At 29.3% G+C, this 27,303-nt stretch overlaps 1 protein-coding gene across 4 annotated transcripts in view; it reads right to left on the bottom strand.

Annotated features, from left to right (window-relative positions):
* The window catches only part of LOC129963230 (tyrosine-protein kinase Abl-like), a 62,632-nt gene that overhangs the window by 18,536 nt on the left and 16,793 nt on the right, over positions 1–27,303 (bottom strand). For 2 of the 4 annotated variants that reach the window (XM_056077432.1, XM_056077433.1), the window contains exon 1: positions 19,498–19,694. The exons of the other annotated variants lie outside the window; for them this stretch is intronic. In XM_056077432.1, coding sequence (XP_055933407.1) covers positions 19,498–19,579 — 82 coding nt within the window. In that variant the 5' untranslated portion in view covers positions 19,580–19,694. Of the gene's footprint in view, positions 1–19,497; positions 19,695–27,303 lie in introns of those variants that run through there. 4 annotated transcript variants of the gene reach the window in all.

Raw genomic sequence — 27,303 nt, 5'->3', positions numbered from 1 at the left:
ATCAAAATTATAACGTAATATGTATTGATAAGGATAATTTTAAATCTCATCCTTTTAATTAGAACTGGAAAAAAGAAATCAATCTATATAATTGTTCAGTATGCGTAACGTTGCACAGAATTTAAATATACTCCCGTGCAAGTGAAATAAATCCCATTTTCTGTTCTGGCGTCTAGCAACTAGGGTGTTCTTTTAAAGAAGATGACTAACTTTAAGTATGAATAAAAATGAGTCATTTCACTTTTATTTAGAATTTAATGCTGGATTATAACAAATGTTAATGAGCTGCAGTTTTTATTTTATATTATGTTAATTCATTATATTCTCCCTTCAACGAAGAGTTAAAACTTTCCATTCAGCAATTTTTAACATTTGGTATTTGGTAAGCAATTTTATTCTATTAGTCACTATTTCTTCCAATCCGTTTTTAATGATTACTGTTAATATGCTCGTGTAATTTTTTATTTATTTTTTTAAACATAGAATACTAGTTTAATTTTCATGTTATTACACATTTACAAATAAAGTTCGCTACACATTATACAGGGTGTCTCAAAAACCTTGACCATGGCTTTTATTCCTTAAATATTAATTACAGACATATACTGTAAATTACAAAGTTGCGTAAAAAAAGGTGCAAAATGTTATGAAATCGATTAAAATTTTCAGGGGATTAAACTTTAAAAAATACAAAATTTAAATTTTTATACGGACCCCGTACAAAAAAAAAAAAAAAAAAAATCCCCAATGAGTAAAATGTGCTCCATCCTCTAATAAGGTCATGTACAAAATTTCAAAATTTTATTATGAAAACTCTCAAAGATATGTTAAAACAAAGTTGGTGAAGGGTCAATCACAAATTAAAATGAAAATGTTTGCAGCTTCAGTGCAGATGACGCGATGCAGGAATGTATCTTAAGAAATAAAATATGCTTTATATCTTTAGTTTTAAATGCAAATTTTAAAATCTATGCTTCCTGAAAAATACTTTAAAAATTAAAAATTTATATCATGAATTACTAAATATAATTTAAAAATAGCACAGTCAATGAACTTGTAAAAAAACTTAAGCAAACTTTCCTTATGTAATCTTTTCTTTAAGTTGTTATTTCTATAAATTTTTAATACTTTTGAACCAATAAATAGCAAAATTATTATTTATTTATTCAATCATTACTTTCTTTGTTAATTTGTGTACGATCCCTAAAACACGAACATCCGACATGATTTTTCCTCTTTGCGAACTCATATCCAGGCATCGAAAAGTGGTTTAAGTCAGCATTTATGTAGTTTCATATTTTTGAGACTTTTTGTGATAAATTGCTGAAATTTTGTACATGACCTTATTAGAGGATGAGGCACATTTTACTCACTGGGATTTTTTTTTTTTTGTACCCATATAAAAATTTAAATTTTGTATTTTTTGAAGTTTAATCCCCTGAAAATTTTAATCGATTTCACATTTTACACCTTTTTTTACGCAACTTTGTCATTTACAGTATATGTCTATGATCAATATTTAAGGAATAAAAACCGCGGTCAAGGTTTTTGAGACACCCTGTATATATAATTAAGAATTCAGCAAATGTGTATGAAATTTTCTATTATAACTTTATTAGTTAAGTTGCCATATCTTTCGATACAATTATAAACACTTAGGTCTATAACAAAATTAACGGCAGAAAAGTTAATGTCGGTTGAGTTTCAATGCCAGTTTCACATTTTTTTTACACAATTTTCCATTTTTAGAATGAATTTACCTAATAGAATACATTCTAATTTCATTTATCTAGAGAAAATAATTCAAAACTTAAGGAAAGATATAGTATTGTAACCAAGCGAATGATATATTGTTAGTATTAAATACATTTTTTTTTCTTCTATTTTCTTTTTTTTTCTATTTGCTTATCTAAAAGCGAAATTATAACACTTTAAAATAGTTCGATTCAATTACAGATACAAATACTTTTACAAAATGAAATATAATATAGATGTACGAAGTTATGCAGTCGGGAAACAAACACAAAATTGTGGAATTTCGGTTTCATCACTTGACAGTTCGGTAAATCATCATGGCAGAGTAATGTTGGCTGTGCAAAATATCATTGGCGCATGCAGAAACCTCTCTCTAAGGAAGTATGATTAATCCTTGGCGAAAAGCCCATTAATTAAGCATCACCATTTTTTTTTTTTTTTTTTTTTTTTAGTATACCCAAGGAGAAGCGAGAACCAGTTTACTTTTTCAGGCAACTTTTCATTCACATACTTGTGGTGCTTGCTACCTCTAGGAGCTGCAAACTGTACATTAAATATGTGCAGCTTGCTAATGAAAATTAAATGAACTCAAGTCCATTGCACAAGAGTCATTATAAAATGCTATAACACAGAAAACAAAGTTTTTTTTTTCTCTCTCAAATTCTTATCGTTAACAGATAAAACTGGCGGAGGGGGGAAAAAAAGCCCCCTTGCAATTGTTTGAAAATTTATTTCATAGATATAATTATATTTTAATTATGAAACGGATTTGAGTCGTGTAACTCAAATTTGTTTCACAATTAAAAAGAATAATTGGACCATCTGTCAACAAAGATAATTTTACAAAAATGGCGGGCAATGAAGCACAAACATTTAGAACAGTGCATGGTCTGGTCCCTGCAATCGAATTTTTGAGTCACGGGAGAACTTTATTTATATGGAGAACTTATGGAGCAGTTTTTATAATTTTGAATCATTTGATGATGGATTATTATAATGTTAAATAAACGCACGTAAAATTATTTAATTTAATCAAAATATCCCAATGATAGCTTTTTAGTTACAAAACGTTTAAGAAATCAGCTTTATTTTCAGATTTTTTCAAACTGAATGTACGAAGAATACAAATGGCAATATGAAAGAATCGGCACAATAAAGGAGGGGAAAAAAAAATGTTATTCCGGTCAAAACAAAAAGTGACTTTTCCAGCTCCTACAAAACCGGACTTCAGAAATTCGACCTGGCCAAAGCATTCTTTCGGTTAAAATGTTGAATTCACATTGTAAGAAAATAGGAATAAGTAAAATACAAATCTCTAAATACTTCGCTGTTCTTGAAAGTGCAACACTTTCTTTATACTTTTATCTAAGAATACTAATTCCCCACTTGTCTATTTGCATATATGGAGTAGTTTCCGGTTGTTATGAAGTCACAGTTATCTAGTTTCCGGAAGATATTTGCGACTTTCTTATTGCAGTCGTCTTAAGTTTCCATTCAGACTTAAAGTAGTTCAAAACAAATAAATGATAACATCCTTATGTTTCATATTAAGATTCGGAATAAAAAATAATTAATTTCTTGTTTGAACATTTTTCGTGCCTTGAAGGTTAAACCGTGATTAAAATAATGTATACACAAATAGTAATTTTCAGTAACAGGCAGGCAAAAAGGATTGCAAATTATAAACAAAATATATGGAATTATTTTTTTTCTCAATGCATTCTCTAAAGTCAAAAATCTTTTCAATAAATTCGATTTTGATGTTAAACTAAACGAAATTAACGCACCTAAAACAGAAATTCTTAAATTTACATTAAAATGCCTTAAAGATTAACTCTCCCAAACAATGAATTCTCATATATATTTCTTAAGTATTTTGCAGTTTTGGAAACAGTATCGTTTGAATAAAAATCCACCAAGATATATATATACAGTGGTGACCAAAATTGTGGACACCTTTGAAAACTGGTATGTTTTCTAACTTTGTATGCTTATAAAAAATGTTACATTTCACAAAATGCATATTCTTAAATATCATTTTAAAGAAAATTTAATGCGGATTTCAATACAAAAAAACAAAATTCAAATATTTACAATACAAAAAAAGTTTTCTTACTTTAATCTGAATAACAAACATAGTGATGAAGTACAATATAATTTCTAACTTTCCTGACATGTCACTGCTCTTATTCTGGGAACCAGTTAAATGTTAATAACTGCTCGCCAACGCTGCCATCATGTTTAAAGATGGAACAAGTCATTATTGTGCTTTTTTCTGTAGAAGGAAGGCTTTTTTTTATGTAATGAAATTGCAAGTTTGAAATTTTGTTAAACTTTTTAATATTTAGTAGGAATTTTTGTAAATATTTCTAATATTTAGTTAAGAAGCAATGATATCAAATAAAAGAATATATTTGACACCTAGAAAGAGAACTAAGATTATTGTGTTACATGAATGTGGTCTTTCCTATGCTGAAATTGCAAGAAGGGTGGGTAGTTCAGTGATTACACCTGGAGTCCGAAAATTTTGTTTAAGATATCAGGAGACAAATTCAATAAAAAATAAAGCAGGAAATGGCTGAAAAAGGTGCATCACATTTGTTGATGACAGAAGAATAAAAAGACTATGTCTCCAAGACAGAAGAATGTTATCAGCGACCATCAGAAATCAACTGAATGATGCTTGCATTTATGTCAGTTCAAGAACAATCAGGAGACGAATGTTATGTTGGACTAAGAGTAGAATTCAACGAAAAAAATCCTTATCTCAATATACAGTAGCGTATAAAAAGATAACAGTGGGCAAGGGAACACATTAATTGGACAGATGATCAGTGGTCACAAGTTATACGGAGTGATGAAACGCAGATAATTTTATTCGGCAGTGATGGCGAAAATATGTAAGACATAGAATAGGTGACATTACACTCTGACTGCATTCAGGCAACTATGAAGAACCTAGTTAGTGTTATGATTTGATCATGTATGTCAGCAGACGGTATTGGTCTCCTTCATGTTATCGATGCGACATTAAATGCTAGAAAATACATTGACACTATTCTAGAGCCAAAATTTACACCTTCCATCAGTGATCTCTTTCCCAACAATGCATCATTTATTTTTCAGCAGGATTCAGCTCCTTTCCATACAGCAAAAAATATTGAATGAGTGGTTTAGTACAAAGAGCCTTGAACTGTTATTATGACCAGGAAACAGTCCTGGTCTCAAAATTATTGAGAACTTATGGCACCGTTTGAAAACTCTTGTACATATGAAGCGTTCATCAAATAAAAGAGAATTAATTGAGACTATAATTGTTTCCTGGCATCATGCAATAACGAAAGAAGAGCTTATAACTCTCGTCAGCTCAGCGTGAAGCTGTAATAAAAAAAATAAAGGTTACCCTACTAAATACTTATAACTCACTGCTATCATCAACATCTAATGTATCTCGATCATTATTGCCACTCAACTTTTTTTTTTTTGTATTGCAAATATTTGAATTTGCTTTTTGTATTGAAATTAGCATTAAATTCTCTTTAAAATGATATGCAAAAGTTTGCATTTTGTGAAACGTTACATTTTCTATAAGCATACAAAGTTAGAAAACATAATGATTTTCAAAAGTGTCCACAATTTTGGCCACCACTGTATGTATATATTTTAAGAAAAAGAAAAAATTGCAATTATTTTTTAAGGTTTTCAAAAAAATATATATATATATTTTTATCTCCTAAAAACATTTTCTAAAATGTTGATTGATGCTGTATTACAATTCATCTAGTAAACTCAATTGAATGCCTTCACAGTATCTCGATTAATACTTAATTTATTTTAAATTTGGCTACCTTAAAAGTGAAGGAATAATAACAAAATTTCAAAAAACGTTGTTAAAGGAGTATATCAAGTAAAAACACGACTTGTAAATTAAAAAAAATATTTACAATTTATCTAATTATTTCGAAATTTTAGCAAAAATGATACAACAAATTAAATATTTTTAATGATTTTAAATAGAAAATTATTTAATTACACACACACACACACACACACACACACACACACACACACACACACACACACCACATTAAATAAATAACATGTTCAAATTATCAGTATAATTAATTTTTAACGCGTTCAAAACACTTTTAAAAAATGTGAAACATTTTCACTGCTTTCTTGACTACATACACTACAATGTAACAGAAACAGTTGGTGTAAGATATGCGCGAATACAACTAAAGAAAACAAATCAGAAATCAAAACAAATTTTCTTTCATTTTGAATTTCAATGGACTAAAATAAATACGAATTATAGACAATATTTGAATATTGCATTAATAAACGCAAGGTACCTTAGAAAAAGTTCGAATTAAAATTATTCGAATTGTATAAGTGCTACAGTGTAGTTAGTGTATTTGATATAATCTAATAATAGTCATGAACTGTTATTAGATTATATCAACTAGAGAGAAATAAAGGGGTTTCTGTTATTGAAACATATTAAAGTTATTAAAAAATGGAAAACTAAAAACTTAAAAAAAAATTCTTTAATAAGTCTTTTTAAAAAACACAAGGAAAATAATTATCAATCTTATTTTTTTAAATAATAATAATAATAAAAAAAAAACAGTCGTTACATTTTTAGAAAAAAAAAATTATGTATATATTTCACAATCATATAAAAACTGACACAGGAACGATATAAAGTATTTTACCGAAAGATTTCTCACAAATTTCAGAGCCAAATTGAATATATCTTTATATATTATCACAAAATCAGATTAGGTTATCACATGAGGAGCTTTTCCAATACCTAAAACCCCTCCCTCACATTCTGCATGCAGAAACTTTCATGTGTTTCCTAACCACCACTTTTCGGGAAGGGTACACGACCTTTGAACCGCATTTCCTGTATTGTCAGCTGAGTTCTCCCGACCACCCACACCAGTCGAACAGCCAACAAAATCTTTTTTAACAGGCGAGTGAGATTTCCCAGAAACAGCGAAGGGGAATTAGCAAAAAGCGGCGAAGTTTCTTTAGTGGAATGTTGAGCATGAGAACTTTCCCAGAACACATGGGATGTAATCTTTTAGCTCAAAGCAGTCTGATTTTTGAATTAAGTTTCCAATTTAAAAGGGATTGTAGTAAGAGTCAACACAAACTATGTTGACAATACGGCAGAGCTATTAAATGTATCGCGACATCCAGTAAAAAAAAACCTATTATTATTATCATTATTATATTACATTTCTTAAAACCCATAGTTTTAAAAACATTAACTGTATACAAATAATTCAATTTTGACACTTTTGAATTATTTTGTTTGATTCTGGGTCAGTTTCAATGCAAACATTTTAATTTTATGTACGTAAAATTTAGTTCATAATTTATGTTCATAAAATTTAGATAGAAATAACCCTAGGTTAGGGATCTTTTTTGGATTGAAATTATAAAACAATAATATATAATTATAAAAAATAAAGTAATAAAACTTTAAAAAATTAACTATAAATGTTAGTTAAAGATTTTCTCGTTTTCAAATAAAAATATTTAATTAGTATGACAGATTATGAAGAAATAAAAAACTCCATTTAATATTTTACAAAATCTGTTCAAGTGGAATATAATATAACCAAAATATAGAATATAATATAGCTATATGAATTGTTAAAATTCCAATATTTTATAAATAAGTAATAATAAGACTATTTCATTTATAATGATTATTATTATGATTTTAAGCATGAGCACTCAACTGGTTGAACTATGGGAACATTAGGTTGAATGGATACTTTAGTTTAAAACACATATAATTAATTTTTTTTTATTCAAACAGTATAAACAGACTTATATTGAAATCACAATTATTAATTTTGGTTGTTAATCAAGGTAATTACATCATCTTTTAAAGAATTAAAATTGCAATTGCGACCAATAACGCATTCTAAGAAAACCTAATTAGATTTTGGATAGCAAAGGAGTGTTAAGGCTTTATAATTCATTATATTCATGCATTATTACATATAGTTTGTTTTCAATAAATTTACTTGTTTTGGAAAGTAGTAAAATAGCGATTTTTAATTTACATGTTTATGAATCCCCTTAATTCAACAGCCGAACGTAGCTGTCTAGTTGGGAATCCATTAATTCATCTACAAATTTGGGGCCAAAAAATCCTAATCCTTCCCTGTTTAAACAATTTCCATTATAGTCCTTGAAGGGAATTCTGTTTTAAAAGACGATAATGGATATTACGAATGAAAACTGCTTACTTTACATCGAGCTCATCATATAATCACTAACGCCTAGAAACACATACCACGCCATTCATTGAATGCTGGTTGCGATCAGCCTCTCTTCCTGTACGCTGTCAATTAAAATGATCACTGACTACAATCAATGTATTTTTTTTTCCATACAAGAGTTGATTAGGATGGAAATAAAAAGTATGAAAGCTGACACTGAGAAGTCCTGAGAAAAGTTATTCAAAATGAAGTAATTTCATGCAATTCAGTTCGTGTATTAATGGTTTACAATTCATAGAGTGATTTCAAGAGGAATTTATAAACTCAGAAGTCATTAAATCTATTCATTTCAACATATTTTGTTGGATTTATAACTTTTATAAATTTTGGGATTACAAGAAGTTTTTTCTGAGAAAAGTTATTCAAACTGAAGCAATTGGATGCCATTCAGTTTGCGTATTAATGGTTTAGAATTCATGGAATGGTTTCAAGAAAAAGAAATATTACTTAGAAGCCATTAAACCATATATATTCTGTGAATTTGTAGCTTTTATAAATTTTGGGATGAATTCCAAAAATAATAACAAAAACATATCAGTTGAATTTTTATTTTATTCATATGCCTTCATTGCGCCTGAATGGCATTATCTGCACTTCTAAGGAATATCTAATGCACTTTTTCTTTGTTTTGTTTTTTCTTAAGTACTATCATTAACAACAAAGTCGTTCCACTGCAACCAGGAGATACATAAAAACATCATTTTAAAAGCACGTATTTGTGAAGAAGCTTTGAAATGAGCTAGCAGCATCCGTAAAACTATTAAATATAGGAGTTGTAAACATGTAGATATGTCTACATACACCATAGCAGATAAATTGAATTCAGGTTGTAGCAGATTCAAGGGAAAAAAAAAAAAAAAAAAAACTTGGAATAAAATCTTTCTTTTTAGAGTACTCATTTCTTTGAAATTAATATTTATAGGGAGATCATTTTTCTTTTGAAATTAATATCCAAGATTATGGGACACGCTCATTTTATATAGCAACGACTTTATCCAATTAATTAGATAATAAAACAAGTAAACACAATACGTTATTCAGATCCAGAAAAGAAAATCCAGCACATTTTCTTGAATGTCATGATAAATTTCCTCCGTGATAACATTTCATTTCGGGAAAGAAATACATGGTAGTTAACTGAATATTTACTTTTTAATCGAAAGATAAAATGCTGACGGGTGTTATTCATCCAATTCTATCAGTAAGATATTATTAATAAGCAATATATGAGGTAAATACAAAAATTTACAAAATTCAGCTTTGCTATCAAAAGAATCGTGAACAAAAGATAAAACAGTAAAATTTCATTATTTAATCACAAATTACATTGTAAACACTTACTTGAAAGAACAGAAATAATAATGTTACTTAGAGAAATATTTCTCACAAACTGGTATTATAAATGTAAGACGCAAAATTATGAAAGAGAAAAATGGCAAAACACAGTAATGAAATTATATTTTTTAAAGCACAAAATTAAATTTGTATAATCAGCGAATAATCAATTTCAAATGTTAGTTACATTTAATAATACTGTGGAGCAACTAAGAAGATTTTACTATATCGGCTATAACAGGCAGTGACAACAAGTCGAGGATAAATAGAAAACTTAGAGGGTCCGATTGCACCCCATGAAAATATTTTTTTTTAAGGTTGCATTTTCATTTTTTACCTTTTTTGCTTACTATTCTGTTCTGAGATTCAATGCCCTAAGGTTATTTTTTTTATTCTGAGAATACAATGATCAAGGAAACGATGATCATCGTATTAATGATCATTATCGCACAAAATTAAATTTGTATAATCAGCGAATAATCAATTTCAAATGTTAGGTGAATTTAATAACACTGATGTGAGTTTATAAGCTACTCCCAGACCAGCAAGTTGCTCTTGAAGGCCCACTGCGTACACGATTGATTTTTGAGACGAAAAGCAACTAACTCTAGTACCACAGAATTTAGAGGCATTAGCGCTGTAATCAAGCTAATCCAGTCTTGTAAAGTGGTAAATTATTTTTTTTTCTCTCTTCCAAAATTCGTCTTCGGTCTCAACCCCCGTCTCCCATTTTCTCTCATTGGCCGTTTATAAGTTTTGAATTTCATTTGTGCTGTTCGGGCAAAAACACATTTAAATTATTGGATATTCATTTTCTTTTGCTAGTAATTACTTTTCGAAAAAGAAGTATGTAAATAACTTTCTACTCTTATTCAAACGAACATTTTTTTTAAGGAGGTATCAAATATTATTATTTATAACACACAAAAAAGGAAGATGATTATTACAAATCACTTATTGCTCTTCTGATTTGACATTTTTGTTTTGGTGTTATCGAGCGCTATGGTCGATGGTAAAAGCGTAGGTGGGTGGGGAAAGGTTGTGATAATTTTACTGGATAAATCATCTCTGAATCATTCGTATAGATTTCTGTTAGCAAAATTACAAGGAATTTTTGTCTTATATTGGTTATTGAATGCTTTCGAAATGAAATTAGTTTTATAAGTGGCCTTAAAATTAAAATCTTAGGGCATTCATTCCTCCCCCTTTCTTGCTTTTTAGAATGTTGTTAATTTCTACACTGACGAGCTGCAATGGTCTAAATGTTACTATGTGTTTTACGTAATAAAAAGAGTCATGAAAATAAAATTAAAAAAAAAAAACCCTTTCGTCTCAGTTTCATTATCTCTAATATCACTAACGAATAATGATTAACTGCGTAACTATGCTCTATTAAGTTCGTATCAACATGAACAGATGCTGATTAAAGTGACATGTTAATTCAGCTGTAACTAATATATAATTCGAGTCCATTATTAGTAAATAATCCAATTTCCATAGATCGTAAATATTTTGAATTTGTAGAACTGCTTTTGTAATACTAACAATAACTGACTGATGACGTCAGAAACAGTGCCTTCTAAAAGCCTTGTGGCGATATGACTCAATTCGGATCAGGTGATAGCATGTGGTGCATGCTTTGATCTATGCTCTTATATATCTTAAAATTACTCTCAAATTTTGTATGTAAATTGTCTGTCTGTAACGCAACCTGTAAATAAATAACTGTTTCACAAATTCCGGCCTTTTACTGAAAAATTCAACTATAAAAAAAAACAGAGCTTTTTTTTTTCTTTCGAATTTTTAAAATTTTTTCTTTCATTTAAGTGATAAATTATACCAACAGAATTAAGTTAATTATATGAATCTAAATCTGTGACATTTATAACTGAGTCAAATACTGTGTGACATAAATAAATTTACGGCGTATTTAAAAGCATTATTTTCCTATGTTTGCAGAATACAGACATAAAAAAAAAAAATTATAAAATTCAGATTTTTGACAAAATTCATAAACCTGTTTGTTGCTAGTGCGCAGTGAAAGTTTCCGACAACTAAAAGCTAATGCATTTCACAAAGCAAGTCAATTATATGAGTCCGTTTTACTTCAAAGACAATTGAAACAATAGGTGTATACATCTACCACGCCAGTTAAAGGCACGCATCGGCAAAATCAGTCGTATCAGTTCCATGCAATGGTAAATTATTTTAGTTAATAATGTCATTGGAAAAATGATCTCTCTGAAAATCCATAATTAAAATCCATGACAAGGCGAATTTTAAAAATTCAATAACATGATAACGGGCATAAACAAAATAGCATCAAAAGGAAACGGAGAAAAAGTTACGGAGGCAATGAACTCTATCAGGTCCATTAAAGTATATTAATATTCATCATCATTCAAGCTAGGAAAAGAAATCATGTAAATAGATACGAGCATCTGTTTCATAATTAAAAGAAATTAGGGCAACCAGACAATGCAGTACAGACACAGAAGCTGGCCACTCGAATTCAGACGGTTTAAATAAAACATGAGGATACGAGAGGAGAATTGGGCAAACGTACTTCAAATAAGGTATGGGGAAAATTGAAGATAGCTTTAACTGATTGCCCAAAATGTATGACTTGCGCAAGGGGATGTTCCCGCTAATGCACCCCCCCCCCTTCCACACATACTCGAGAAAGCTTTGGAAAGGACGTCTTCCCCTTTCAATGGAAAACTGATGATGGTATGACTCATCAAGATGACTGTACGTGTCATGAATTGTTCCAGGGGATAAATGGAATAACCGCTATGCATGTTTCAAAATTAGCAAATCCAATATATATACTTCTCACTTCAATGATTTTCTAATGCTTTCACATCGCTTATCACTTATAGCTCGGAGGTAGGAAAACGAATAAAAATACCAGAGAAGGGCGAGAAACAATGTTAGAAATAAATAAATATATGCACAAAAATATGAAAATGAAGAAACAGATATTGAGCTTTTCATTCTTTAGAATTACATGGATACAGTCCAATTTTTAGTATTAGCAAGATTTCTTTGCCCAAACTATAGAGAAAGCAAAGGCAAACCCAGTAGGGTTAACAGAAAGGATGAAAGAGCCAACGTGAGAAAGAATTTCGATCTTACTTAGTTCTATAAGGAATTTACAAACTTCACCGCCTTGATTCCGTGGGAAAATTAAAATTTCGAAGTTACAGTAAAGATGGAATGCGAGAGATTATAAAACTATTATAAGAGCATAGTTAACTGAAATTAGGCGCACGCACGCACATGCATAACTAAACCACACTCGAAATTAACGATGCATGCTTAGAAAATTTGTGCATACATGTAACACTAAATACTCAATGAAGTGAAAATACGACTCCGACAAAGATTTGGTATAATTACAGAGTGCATACTCTTTTCACTTGAACCTCTCTTCACAGTGTTTTTTTTTTAAAATCTTAACATTATTATCTGCATTCCCATTCCTTGAGTAAACCAATGAGAGTTTTCATTTCTCGACTTCCTGATTATATTTACACAATATTCTGAATTTCGAGTTCAGTTTCGCAGTATAATCAGAAAAATCGAATAATTATTTTTGACCCTTTCTCCTTTGCTCGATTGGGTCCAAAATTTGATATAAATCTGCAATATTGACATGCATATAAATTTCGCATATTTAATTTTTCTATTAAATAATTGTTGCGTTCATATTCGCAAGAATAAAACAGATTGACAGACAGTGATTCCGTTGATGGATTTGTTCTAACATCATAAAGCACTGATTTACACTCCCACTAACAAATAAATATATGTGTCAAATATCAAATATCTAGTGCAATGCATTTTAAATTTACAATGTCCCTAAACCGATTAACATTATCTTTTATTAACTAAGACACGTTTAAAGTTTAGACATTTCAATCAAAATACGAAAGACGATCCCTCCCCCCCCCTAAATGATTACAATGTAACTTTTTTTTACGTAGAAATGTCAAAAAAAAAAAAAAAAAAAAAAAAGATGAGATGGAATCACTCTCATTTCCATCCTTCTCAGTATTAAAAATTAACTAAAACAGCAAAATCGCCCTATTTGTTTCGCATTCTACACGTTGTCACATACATAGCTTCACTTTCTCTTCATTTTGGGATTGGGAGCTAATTTGAAACGGTTTACATAATTTTTAAACAATAATTAACATTTTAATTTAATTAATTGCAAAATCGAAAGCATTAAACATTAAAAAAAAAACACGATACAAAAAGTCAGAGTGCTTAATACCAGGCATTATACAATTTATTTACGAATTCGCTAACTCACTGTCACATAATGTTAAGATGTTAAAAATATTAAAAAAAATCTTAAATTTATTTTTATTTTCTATAAAAATATATATTTAAGAATAAGATCACTAATTTTCATACACCAAACGATCAATTTAAAAAATTGAATTTAGCGAATTCCATTACTGATAAATTTAGAGAAAATGTTTGTGAAATTTAAAATATTTTGCTTATCTCTTACAGAAAATGAATTGTATCATGAACAAATTAGGTGTTCAATATCTTTTCACAATTTTCGTAAAATTTTTATTTTGTTCGTAAAATAAAAATTTACGAACAAAATAAAAATTATTTATTTCGTAAAAATTTTATTAAGTTGGTAGTCAATCTTATAATTTGCATTCTGAGAAAACACATTGTTATTACAAAAAAAATTACTATCTTTGAAAGAACTTCGTAACTTTCGTAAACGCCAGACAACCTATATTTGAAATACCTTCTTTACATATATTGAAGCAATTAAAACGTCATAACATACATAAAAACAAATAACTACTTAAAAGAAGAATAGACAAATATTTGATTATTATGTTCAAACGAATCTATCGAAGAAATTTGGTATTGCAATAATACGGATGAAAAATCGCCCAATCAACTTCCGCTGTTGATTTCCTTTATCATGAATGATTCACTAGAAATAGCAATTCTATTTATCCTTCGCATACAATGGCCACTCTAGAAAATTGCAATACATACGAGTCCTATTGTTTGTAAAGCAATTTTAAATTCGTAATTTAGGTGCTGGGAAGTGTTTTTAAAACTAGTTACATAAAATTACGTACATCAAGAAATGAACACAAGAAATCAGTATTAAATCAAATAAGAGAAAAATATTTGGAATTTTTAATTATAAAATAAAAAATGAAATAATCGTATAAAGTAATGTAAATTAAAAGCATTCTGCATTCATTAAATAACTATTTCTTTTGCTTTTCTAAACAAAAATATCCTTCATGCATTTAAAATGAAAATTTTTAAAACAAAAATTTTTCATGCATTTTTATATGATGATATTTATAGGTTGGAATTTATAGTGAAATTATGAGACATGCACGATAAAACACAATAAAGCGTTCGATAAGGCATAAAATTGAACTGAATTTAAGCAATTACTTCTTGGGAAGTAGATGCTCTCTAAGAAAGGGTTTTTAAAATTTCAATTTATTTTTTTCAGATGATCAAGTGAAATTTTATTGATTTTTCCTAAATAACTTCGGACCATATTATTGTATTACAAGATCATTATTACTTTTATTCTATCTATTAAGTATAATGTGCAACAATACTTTTCATTGTTTTAGTTAACTGCGTTTATATACAAACATGTAACCAAGATGAAAAATAAAATTTGAAATTGATATAAATACAAGTAAAGCAATCCGTAATATGTTCCAAAGTTTTAGAGAAGAGGTTTGAATCGTCTTAAATTTTTTGAACAAACTATTAAAAGTAAAAAAAAAAAATCTACAGTAATAAAATTGATATCACTGTAAAGCAAGTATTTTAAATTTTCAAATACTACCATTTCTTAAAATCTTGTTTCTATGAAAATAGTTTGCGGCAGTGAGTTTAAAGTTCTATAAATGTGTTAAGTAATAAGAAACAGAAAAGTAATACCATTAACAAAAATAATGAAAGGTGGAGAAAAGGGGTAGAAAAGTGTATTTTTATGAGTTTTAAAAGACCTCAGTAGCAGTCATTCTAAAAAATGATTTTATTCCATTACATTCTGAAAATATATAGTACATAAATTTTAAATATTAGAAATTGTTAAAATTTCATTAAATTAAAGAGAGTTTGCTAATTTCAATTTTAGCTTAAAAACACTTTTTAATATGCAAAGTATACATAGTGAATTTTTTGTATATACGAATACGATTTAGTAAATGATAAAAACAAACTTTTCTTTATTATTTATCTTTCAACTTTAAAAAAATAAATTGATACAATTGCATTTACAATAATTTTTTTAATACAACAAATGTTTTAAAAGAAATCAAAAATGAAGAAAAGAGTATTTCATTTTTTTTTGTCTCAGTTTTTTCGATAACATTCTAAAAGCTTATCTCCCTTTTCCCGCACCACTAAAAGGAAAAGAATTATAAGAAGCTTTTATACTTTTCCAACCTCTCAGGACCTGAAATCTATACTGGATTTTGTTTTTTCTTCTTCTTGCGAATTCATTTCATACGGAATATTCTGACTCATTATACAAACAATGAAAGTTGAGCAGCACTTATCTCGAACATTGGATTCGTCTAAGTTACTGACTCTATTAAACGATAAAATTACCAACGCGACAATAAAACGCTGATGTGGGAAACAAGTTTGCAGAGCAGAACGCCAGGTGAAGTAATTGAAGTTGTCATTTGACATTTTGTGGTTGAGTTACAAGGTCGTAGTATGGTATACAGATATTAATCTATCAAATTATAACCAAGCCACAACAAAATATTACAATTTTAAGAGAAGAAAGGAATTCAACCAAGCATTAAAAAAATGAATTTTAAAATATTAAAAATTCAACATTAATCAGAAATTATATGTGAGAAATCAAAACGAGCTTCAAAAGTATATTTGCAGAAACAAGCAAACAATAAAAAATTCCATCCAAAAAGTGATAAAATAATATTCTAAATTACAAAATATTTATCTTTAACATACTTGATTTAACAAAACAGACGATTATTAAAATAAAAGATGAGATAATTTGTGGAAACGGATCTTTATTAAGATTACATTCTTTATTTTCAATCCTTATTTATCACAGATGGAACATACTAAATCTGTGTGATTAAGTGTACAGTAAATACCCATTATCTATGGAAATATTCCAACAGACGCTTGAAAAGAATTATGCGTATCAGTTGTACTTTTATCTCAACGGATATAGCAGACAGTGAAATGATAAGAAAAAGTATATTATTTTTGATAAGTAAACAGAAACGTATAATGTATATCAGTAATAATATTTTCATTTTATGATTTAGAAGGGCATATGCTTTGTTACTTTTTATTTTCACTAATGATTTCAGGACAATTATATTAAAATCAACGAAAAACTTAAGTACTCTAAAAATATGCTTCGATAAAAGAGACGTTCTTAATTCTCTCCAAAACAGTTCTTTCTTTAAATTTTGAGAACAGGAAATAGCAAACTTAGACCCAGCTTTTAAGTATTAAAAAGTCATTTCTGAAATTTATTTTGTCGACAGTTTTCCCGTAAGGAAAGACATAGAACTTCGTATCATAAAATTAATTCACATACATGTGTGATACATGTCGAATGTTCAATCCCGATTAAATTTTAGAATACAAAATTTATTTCGCAGGAGGATAAATAATACGAAGTCATATTAATAAAGAAAAGGCAATAGGCAGATAGGTTTACGGAAAGTATGATATTACTTAATATAGGAAAGCGATATGTAGTAAAATTAGTTGTCAAAGTTTCCACAGTAACTGTAAAATAATTCTTGAAAACATACTTCATACGGTATATATAAAACTATATTTATAGGTAATATTTTAAATAACGGGGAAATAAACTGGCTTACAAACAATAAACTGGTTCAGGGAAACCTGAGCTAAAGAATTTAACTCATGCATATGCATAATGATTCAATAATGGTAAGAACATAATGGTTTGAACTTCGTTAGAATGACATTAATCGATGCAAGTCCTAACCTTTAAAATGCAGAAAAAAAAAAAAAAAAAAAATTATAATTTGCCATTTATAACAGATACATATTTAAAAAAGACGATAACAGTCAGGAAATTATATATATATATATATATATATATATATATATATATATACGAATGTTATGAATTTATGCGTATAATCGGAATTAAAAGTTGGGGGGGGGGGGGTCAAATTCCATGGCACACTACGTTAACTGAAAGGAAAACAACAGTGATATTAGAGAATTGTTGGGGAGGAGAAAAAAAATATGGTAATTCCCTATGCAGCCTTGGTGTACGGATACAGTTAACATCCGGTCAGGAAAAGAAAGAAACGATTGCGTGTTGAAATGCTTACTGATTAATGAAGGTAATGATGAAATAATGCCAGCTATTAGCAAAATATTGCAAAATTCTTTCTTCTCTTTTTGGTCATCTCTCGAGTTTGGTTTAGTTTCATTTAATGAAAATGGGTTAATTTTCTGAAGTTGCTTTCCAGTTTTAAAAAAAACATCAAAAAAAAACAAAACAACCCTCAATATTTAAAGATATATTTATAATATTTAAAGATATATAATACATTAAACGGATCGAAAGTTTTGAAGAGCGACAAGATTGTGTTATACAAGAAAAACTAAAATCTATTAAATATTTTACAAAGAATATAGACGGGCGTAATTTGTTTTAGCATTTGCTTAAAAAGTGCTTTCAACAATCCAGTATTGCATCAATCGAGTTGGTCTTATTTTCCAGTATTTTTCAGAAGGGCACGTGGAGGAGAAAACAAGTCACTACATGAAAATATGGGAATGATGTAAACATCAGGAATTGATTTTCTATGATATTTTGTTAAATAAACACGTAATGCTATAAAAATGCATTTTTTAAAGAAACTTTTATCAATCATTTATTTTTACAAATTCGGCAGTTCACTGGTTTGACATCAGTTAGATTAATGTTAGATCTACTACTAGTATAATGAATTGGTCCAATGTTTTTGGACAAAGTGAAAAAACTAATATCTACAAACTACCAAAGAAAAACTTAACTCATTAATTTAAAAGAAATAACGACACTTAAAGCATTAGATTAAGTAAGATAAAAATAAAATAATCCACAGAACAAAACCTGTTTTAGAATTTACTTTCAAATTTCAACTATTATAAAATTTAAAAAAATATATATTGAAAATAATCAGGTTGAATGTCTAAAATGTGCATTATATTCAAATAATATATTTTCTACAATATTATTTCATAAAAACTCATTTCAATATTTATCAATGACGCTTAATGAATTTTAAAATGCAATATATATATATATATCAGATCATATGCTTAACATAAATTAAAATTGGTTAACATTTTCAATATAAGATTAAAAATTCCCAAGCAAAATATAAAATCCTTAATTTATTAAAAATTTCAAATTTTAAAAACGTCCCAAAGAATCTTTTTTGAACAATATCGCCTATTTATTGTATTTATAAATTCTCTGAATGCTGATGATATATTTAATACATACGTGTTAAAGAAGAATAAAATAAATCTAATTGATAAATTGAACAAAAAGTCTATTTAAATATTTTTCTAAAATCTTACTAGAATTCGAAGTGAATTATAATCTCAAATAGAATCAACACAATAATAAAAAATACAAATAAATAAAAAAGATCTACTGTTCATCATTAAACACATTATTAAGGAAAGAATGTACAATTATTTGCAAATTAAATAAAGAGAAAAATAATATAGATTAACTAATTAACATTTCTTGATTAAAAATTGTTTTAGAGAACACATAAAAATTCTAAATACTTTACGAGATAAGGAAAAGAAAAGATTTCGCTAATCCCATAAGCGTTTACTACATTTCACCAGGCAAAACGAGAATCAACCTGTTCAGGCAAGAATGAGTTTCTTTATGGAATCATAATGAAACCAATTTGTACAAGGTAATAAATAATTTTGTTTCTTCTCTTTAATATAGTAATTTTCAAGTCAGGTCAAATATAAATATTCTATTACCTTTTTCAACCTATCTCACGAATAAAAAAAAAAGATATTTTACCTGGCTTTCGATTTTTAGTTTTCATTTTACCCGAGAGAACGCTTCTTTTCAGGTAAAACCACAACATATCTGTGAGACGCATCCAAGAATCGTACGCCGGTTCGGAACTTTTCAAAAAATTGCACAATAAACATCCAACTGAAAAACTCACATCGCACACAAGATGAACGACCCGCCGCGAATGCAACGAAGACGGACCTTCACCTCCGCTTCCTTCGGTAAATCGAGACGATCTGACTTCGTCTTCAGTCAGGTTCTCAGCTGTGGGGGTACCCACGAGGTAGAAAAGGAGGCTGAATAGTAGGCGTACCAGTTCGCATACCGGAGCTTCTTCGCTTTACTAGTTTGGGGTCTAGCTATCGTATCGGTATGAGTCGAGATTAGTTCGTTATTGTTTTTCACTCTCGGACCAGAATTCAAGTGCTTTGACACTTCGCGACCTTGGTCAATTAAAGCAGGTATGTAGATGATGACATTGAGCCTGGGGTAGGTAGGTGACTAAAAAAGAACACGCCGCCAACGGGTTAAGTTTTCAGTGGGATTAGTAGCCAAATTGGCATTAACCATAACTATTTTAATGCCATTTTTATCCTTTGAAAAAGCGAATTTATATTATTAAGTACTAAGGAAAAACTGCATTCAAAAAGATTAAATGAGAGGTTTCTTATTTTCAGGAGTCGTACAAATGTGATAGAAATAAAAATAATTTTTCTACAATTGTTTTATTCAACTTTTTTAATGAACAATAATACAAAAGAATTAACAAAAGTACTAAGAGCAGTGAAAGAAAACGAACTCTTTTCGAGTCCGAGTTATTGTTTATTAATAAAAAAATTAAAAATGATAAAGAAATGCTTATCAAAATAATTCAAAATTCATGTAATAAAATGTAATGGTGCCAACTAAAAAAAAAAAAAAAAAAAAATGTAAACGCAGTATGAGGGCAAGTGAAGACATTTATTAATTGTTAAAAGTAGATAGATTACTGTGATGTGAAATATTTTCTACAAAAAATATACCATTTGCTTGCTCTACACGAAAGGAATTTTCACCTTTCAATTTCACTTACTTCAATATCCCGCTGAACGGAAATGTTGAGTAGGTTTTGCGTGAATTTGGACCCGGCTCTTTAATACACTCCCAACAATAAACTTTACAGTAAATTAATGTACATCAGTTTTAAGGGGCAAAAAATCTTGTGTTAATAATCTCACGATTAATTAAAATCTGTTACAATCTCTAATTTCGAATTTTAATTGAGTGGAAATGAAATGGTGAAAGATAAGCGGTTACGGATTAAAAAATCATAATTTATCTGTATGAGAATTCCTTAACATTTTTTAAAAAGTTTAAATATATTAAATTTTTTACAGTTGTAAGTAATGCAGCGTTTAATAAAATAAACAAATATCTCATAAAACAAACAAATAACTTTTTAACAAATCCAAACTGAAATTCCACTACTGCTTTGTTATGCCGTAAGATTTTTTTAAAAAAATTTAAGTAGCAGCTTTTTGGTACTTTATTTAAAATCCCCCCTCCCCCCCCAAAAAAAAACATAAGAAGAATAACCGCTAACAGAAGTTTCCCCGAGTTTCTTAATACACAGTAACCTTAATGTTACAAGAATTTAAGGAGACTCATTTAACAGATTTTACAAAGTATCTGTTTTGTTGTAAACAGACCATTTTTTTTTATATTATAAAAGAACTTTTTCAAAAACAAAAAGTGCAGCAGAAATATCAAATTTCAATTATTTCGTAATAAGTTTAGAAAAAAAAACTTATAACATTTTTTTTAAAATTATTTTTATTGATATTGCGGGCAAAATGTCAATTATTTCAAATGAAACTATTCTAAAGATCATTTTAAAATTACCTCTTTAAAATGATTTTACTTTACAAGGGATTAATAAGCAATGAATAAAAAGAATGTGTTTTTTTTTGGGGGGGGGGTTCCCCCAGAGTTCTTTGCAAGGCACATGATCCTTTCACTAACCTTTCCAGATATTTTTTAATAGTGTTAACAAGTTTTAATTCGGAACTTGTGTATTTATTTTCAACATATTACTTAATGAAAAAAGAAATTCCTCCACCATCTTTCATCTCAAATCCGATCGACGCACATGAAAAAGAGGGGTGGATTTCCGCATTTGAAAACAGACGGTGCAAGGAAAATTAACAAACCGATTCTTTTTTAAATATTATATATAAGTGTGTGTGTGTGTGTGTGTGTGTGTGTGTGTGTGTGTGTGTGAGTGAGTGTGTGTGTGTTTGTTCAAAGTATATCATTTCAGCAAATTTCCTCAAGCCTATCTTAAAATATCAATCAAAAGAAGGAAAATAGTATTAGCGGAATAGTTCACACACACACACAAAAAAAAAAAAAAAAAAAAAAGAAAGAAAGAAAAATACAATTTTGAAATATCTTATAATGTCAGCGATAGTTTTTGCAAATTAGAACTAGCTGTGATACGTATCAGAACACGCGTACCCTTTTTCATATTGATGAGTAAACACAAAGATATAAACCTTGGAGAAATTCGCTGAAGTGTGAAACAAAAAACAAAAATTCACAATGCATAGAGATGATTATCAGTTAATAACTCGGAAATTATTAACGAATTATAATACATATGTGCGTATTTCGAAAAACCAATATTCCTTAAAAATGCGCTACTCTATTGTCTAGAGTTCTGCATTTTTTTCGCTGAATAATCCCCAATTTTTTAAAGCATCCATTATCTCATAATTACAGTGGACAGCCTATGTTATTAATATATTTCAACACATGTGAAGACAATGGTGTTGTAAGTTAAGAGAGTTCTACTTCAGTCAGGATCTTGCAGTTATCCTCATTTTAATTACAGTGTATTTAGATTTAGCTTTTAAATACACATGAGTAAGAGAAACAAAACAGTTTATACATTCAACTGCAAGGATGTTGGTTGGAAAGTAGGCAAAGCGGAAAGTGGATTAATTCGGGAGAACTAACACGTGCGATTTTATCAAAAAGCCACTACCGCACCCCAAACCGAGCTCTATTGCCCATTAAGCTTTTGGGATTGCCCCATTTCCTTTCCTGTGAACAGCAAATTGCTTTCTTTGGCGCTCCAATAATGGAAACAAGAGAAACTTTATATGGACCAGAAAGATATTCGCACTATGAGCATTAAGAAAGAAAGCAGTTCATTGCTTTCTAACCATCAAAATAACATTGATAGCGATTTTTGGAAATTCTAGATTTAAAAATTTGCAATGTTTTATCAGGTTATTGAATCTCAGAGATAACCAAAAAATTCTGAAGTTTATGGCAAGACCTCAAATTGTAATTTTGAGTCAGATGAGTAATTATTTCGCGTTTCTGAAAAGGCATTCGACAACATCAAAAGAAGTGGCATCTGTCAAATCACCAAATTATTTCTTTGTTTAAATCTCACTGAAAAAATATGGTAAATTATAAAGAGTAAAAGATGGTACATTTCCAGATAAGGTATAAAGCTTCCTACCGAAAGGCAAAGTTTGCAATAGTGTGAAATTAAAAAATTTCATGACAAAATTATGCCAATTGAGATATAATAAAAATGAAATTTACACAACTAAGCATTTTTTAATTACATATCGATTTTTAATCATAGATTACAGGAATAAAGTCAATTTTTAGACACAAAATACGAGATTACATCGTATTATACGTATATTCGTAATATGTATACTCGTATTGATAATTTTTATAAATTTAAAGAGATAATTAAATACAAAATATCACTTAAACAAAGAAATTATTAAATTACTTCTGATAATGCAATGAGTTTTTTATGAGCTTAATTAATGCATTAGATCGTGTTTCTTCTCTTTTTCACCAACTTAAAATGTTAAGTGTCATTTTTTTAAAAATAAAGACTGCAAAATGCCTTCCAGAAATTTGGTGACAGTCTGACTAAATAAATACAAATATATCTATCGAAAAGGCCAAAGGAGTTTCAGAATTATATATAAACTAAAATTAGAATATCCTTAAGAATCCCATTATTGATTGAAAGATATACAAGATAATCACTGAACAGTTTTGGCAACTATATTACTATCGAACACAAGCGGTAGCATATTTGTTATACAAGTGGTCCATCAAGATCGTCTAAATTCTGCACTGCCAGATTTTTCGCTTGGAATGCATAAAATTTATCTAAAGAACTATACTTCTGCGACCCACCGTTTTTGAGAAAAATATGGGATCATATCTGGTATACGAAAAATCTTCATTGAAAGCATGAACAATAGTATTATTGCAGACGAAGAGGTTCAAAATATCCGAAGCACATATTGGGGAATGCGCAAGCCATAAAATGATGAAAAGAGGTTGTTTGAAACCTATTTTAAAAGGTTGCATTTTACATCTACAGGTAATTTTCAAGTAGTGTTAATGTATTATGTTCGTGAATATAGTGACATGTATTTTATCTCCGATAATACAATAGTAATGCATTACGGGTTGCTCGGGATTATGTTTGTTGTTATACATAGCGTCATATTCCCAATACCAAAAACATCTGATAGTCAGACGACAGATTAAGAAATAATGGAATGGCCAATCTAATCCATTATCTCCAAACTGTAATAGACTAGTAGTAAGTAGCGTGCTCTTACAGATTGTGGTGCTACATACACTCTGCTATGCAATCGTGTTAGGTCTAGTTGACTTTCAGCAATGAATTAACTTTATTGAATGGTTTTTGAAAAATATGAAGACGAAAATGCTTTCATTGCACATATCTTGTGGACAAATAAAACACGCTCCACACGTGGTCAGAGCCCAGTCCTCATGCCATTAGCTCGCAGATACATCAGATCTACTGGTCTGTAAATGTGTGAACCAGCATATTAGGCAGTCGCATGATTCGATTATATCTTTTGTTTGAACGGCAAACAGGACATTTATACATGTCATTTCTCTGTATTTTATGGCGAATTTCCTGGACGATGCATCTTTAATGGCAATACAAGGCCTATATTTCTAGTATGATGCAGCTCCAGCGGATTTCTGCTCTAGTACAGAATAGCCACACCAGCTAGATACAGAATAGCCACACCACTAGATTGAACGTGGGAGGGTCCGGTTTTATGACCGCCATGATCGTCAGATTTGACACTTTTGAATTTTTTCCTGTGAAACCATCAGCAGAAAATGGGCCTATCGAGATCTAGTTATAACAGAAAGCGATTTAGTTGATCGTCTTCATACTGCGTGCATTTCTACCGGCCCTACGCATTTGCAACACCCTATCAATGACGCAAATATGCAACCCACACAATGTGCACGATAGATATTTTGAACATCCTATGTAAACATGCAAGTATAATTATCACATATTTACAATATTTTTTTCATACACCAGATATGAAATCATATTTTTCTCGGAAACTATTGGATCGTAGAAGTATAGCTCCCTGGGGAATCTTTAGAAATAAAAAATTTGTCTGTGCATAGCTTGGGTAATCTCGATGTAGCACATTATATATCAAACATAGTATCATAAGGAAAAACAACAGATCAGATGGACTTGCACTGATCAATCTGTAAGCAGTTGATAAGAGGGAATAGCGAGTAAGCACTATCTCAAAACTGTTTCAAATGCTGATTTTAAAATTAAAAAAAAAAAAAAAAAAGTTAGAAGAAGAAAGGGGGGGGGGGAGAAAAAAAAAGCTTTTCACCGATATTAATTTCTCTTTCTCATTTTTCACAACGAATGAGCTTTAGTCTAATAACTAATGTTGATATTTATTAAATATCAGTCAATTTATCTGTTTTAGATCTTACTACGACCCGTTCACACCAGTCGGAAGATATCCCCTCCCTTTTATCGAAGCCATTTATTTTAAAAAGGGTTTTAAAAAATCAACCTAAAAATTGCCTTCATTAAAGAAATAATTTCTATATTTCAACTCCATTAAATCCAACGATAAATAATTTCTTTATTCGAAGAAGTTACAAGACCACAAATTTATCTCAGGCAAGAATTAAAATTGAAAATATACAATCAAGTGATAATTAGTGTCTTCCTACAGCAGATGAAACATGATAGAAATTAACATAATCAACGTCAATAACTCAATGTATAAACTATCAACTCAACTGACGGGAAGAGGAATCCCATTATCGCCTATCACTATATTTTTAGAATATTTATTTAAACGGCCGGAAATGGCGTATTTCTGGTCGAATGATTTTACATGTCTGTATACAAGAAAACAGTTCTCAATTTAAACAACTAGGAAATGAGAGTGTTATCGGAATATTTTTTGAATTAATATCATCAGACATGCTTAATTTAACATTTCACATCGCGTAGGAAATATTTTTGAGATAAAATTTATCACAAAATATATCAACTTTTATAATTTAAAAAGTTTCCAGTCGATATCAGTTCAACTAACGTCTAAAACACTTCTTTCATTAGTCAGCAGTTTATTTCATTGATTTACACACAGATCTGCTATGCACTTTCGAATTTAGCTACATTAGAAATATATTGCACCAAATTTCCAGAAATAGCATCCACGCACATGAATAAGTTATGTACTATAACTTTAAACAAATAAATATGAAAAGGAATTCTTTTTCCCTATTCATAAGGTGCATTTAGTTAGAAATATTCTTTGTGGCATATTAAGAAAAAGAATATTTTGAATAAATAATTGATTTCAAGATTTATTCTGAAAAACACCAAACTCTATTTTTAATTCATTAAAATCTCAAACAAAAAAATTGCTCTAAGATGTCCATTTACATTCTCCACACTATTTTTTGGGTCAAATTTGATACCTCTAGGCCGAACACACGCACATATTTTTATTAACAGCAGACATATTCTTTTTGAAACCAAGGAAGAATTGAAGGGACTTTAGCAATATTTAATATTTTATAAGTTATATTAACATCCCACTTTTAATATCTGTTACAAAACTATTTGAGAGAAGAAAAAAAAAACCGAAATTTTCAAGGCGAACAGAATGATAACACACTAGGGATATGTTGACTTTCTACACTAAATTTACGTGTGCCAGACTCACATGCATGATATATCTTTGGTAGATACTGGTATCAAACCATGAATCTTTAAGTTCTGAAGCTGAAATCTTGTCTATTGGACAAAGCAGACCCAAATATTCATAGGAAGTACAAAGAGAATCCTCGTTAAAAGAGATTATAGATCTTTACGGACAAAACACCCATAATTTAAAATAAATGTCAATAAAAATTCATGATATAAATGTAAAATAAGTAACATGAATTCACTTTGCTATTGGTTACTTTAAAAATAATAGGTGGCTGAAATGAAAAAAAAAAAAAGCACCAAATGTTTCGTTAGAAAGAAAAGACTTAAATGCATTTAATATTTAGTCAAACAATGCTCAGTTGCCGCTCTATATCCGAAGTAGGAAAGGGAAAAAAAAAAAAAAAAAAAAAAAATCTTAAATGAAGGGACAAAATAAATAAATAAAACTACGATGGTACCACAGAGAAAAAAAAAATATTTAAATAACGTCAGAATCACAACAAAATGGTGTACGGTTCGCAACGCGATATGGTCAGATTTTTTTTTCCCCCTAAATGTAATTCGCATGCACAAGCGAGCACAGACCACATGCGGAAATCGACGTTGCGGTTGACAAGAAATAAATACAACAGTCAGCAAAGGAGAACTGAATAAGTGCATGGAAACATTTAAGTGTCATCGTTCAAATTAGTCTCGCGTAAAATGACAAACAATACGGTCGCAGCGGTCAGTGATTATGACTGACCAGC

This window comes from Argiope bruennichi, chromosome 3, assembly GCF_947563725.1.
Source record: "Argiope bruennichi chromosome 3, qqArgBrue1.1, whole genome shotgun sequence".
NCBI classification, from domain to species: domain Eukaryota; kingdom Metazoa; phylum Arthropoda; class Arachnida; order Araneae; family Araneidae; genus Argiope; species Argiope bruennichi.
The sequence above is the reverse complement of the archived record's forward strand: the minus strand, read 5'-3'. Positions and strand labels throughout refer to the sequence as shown.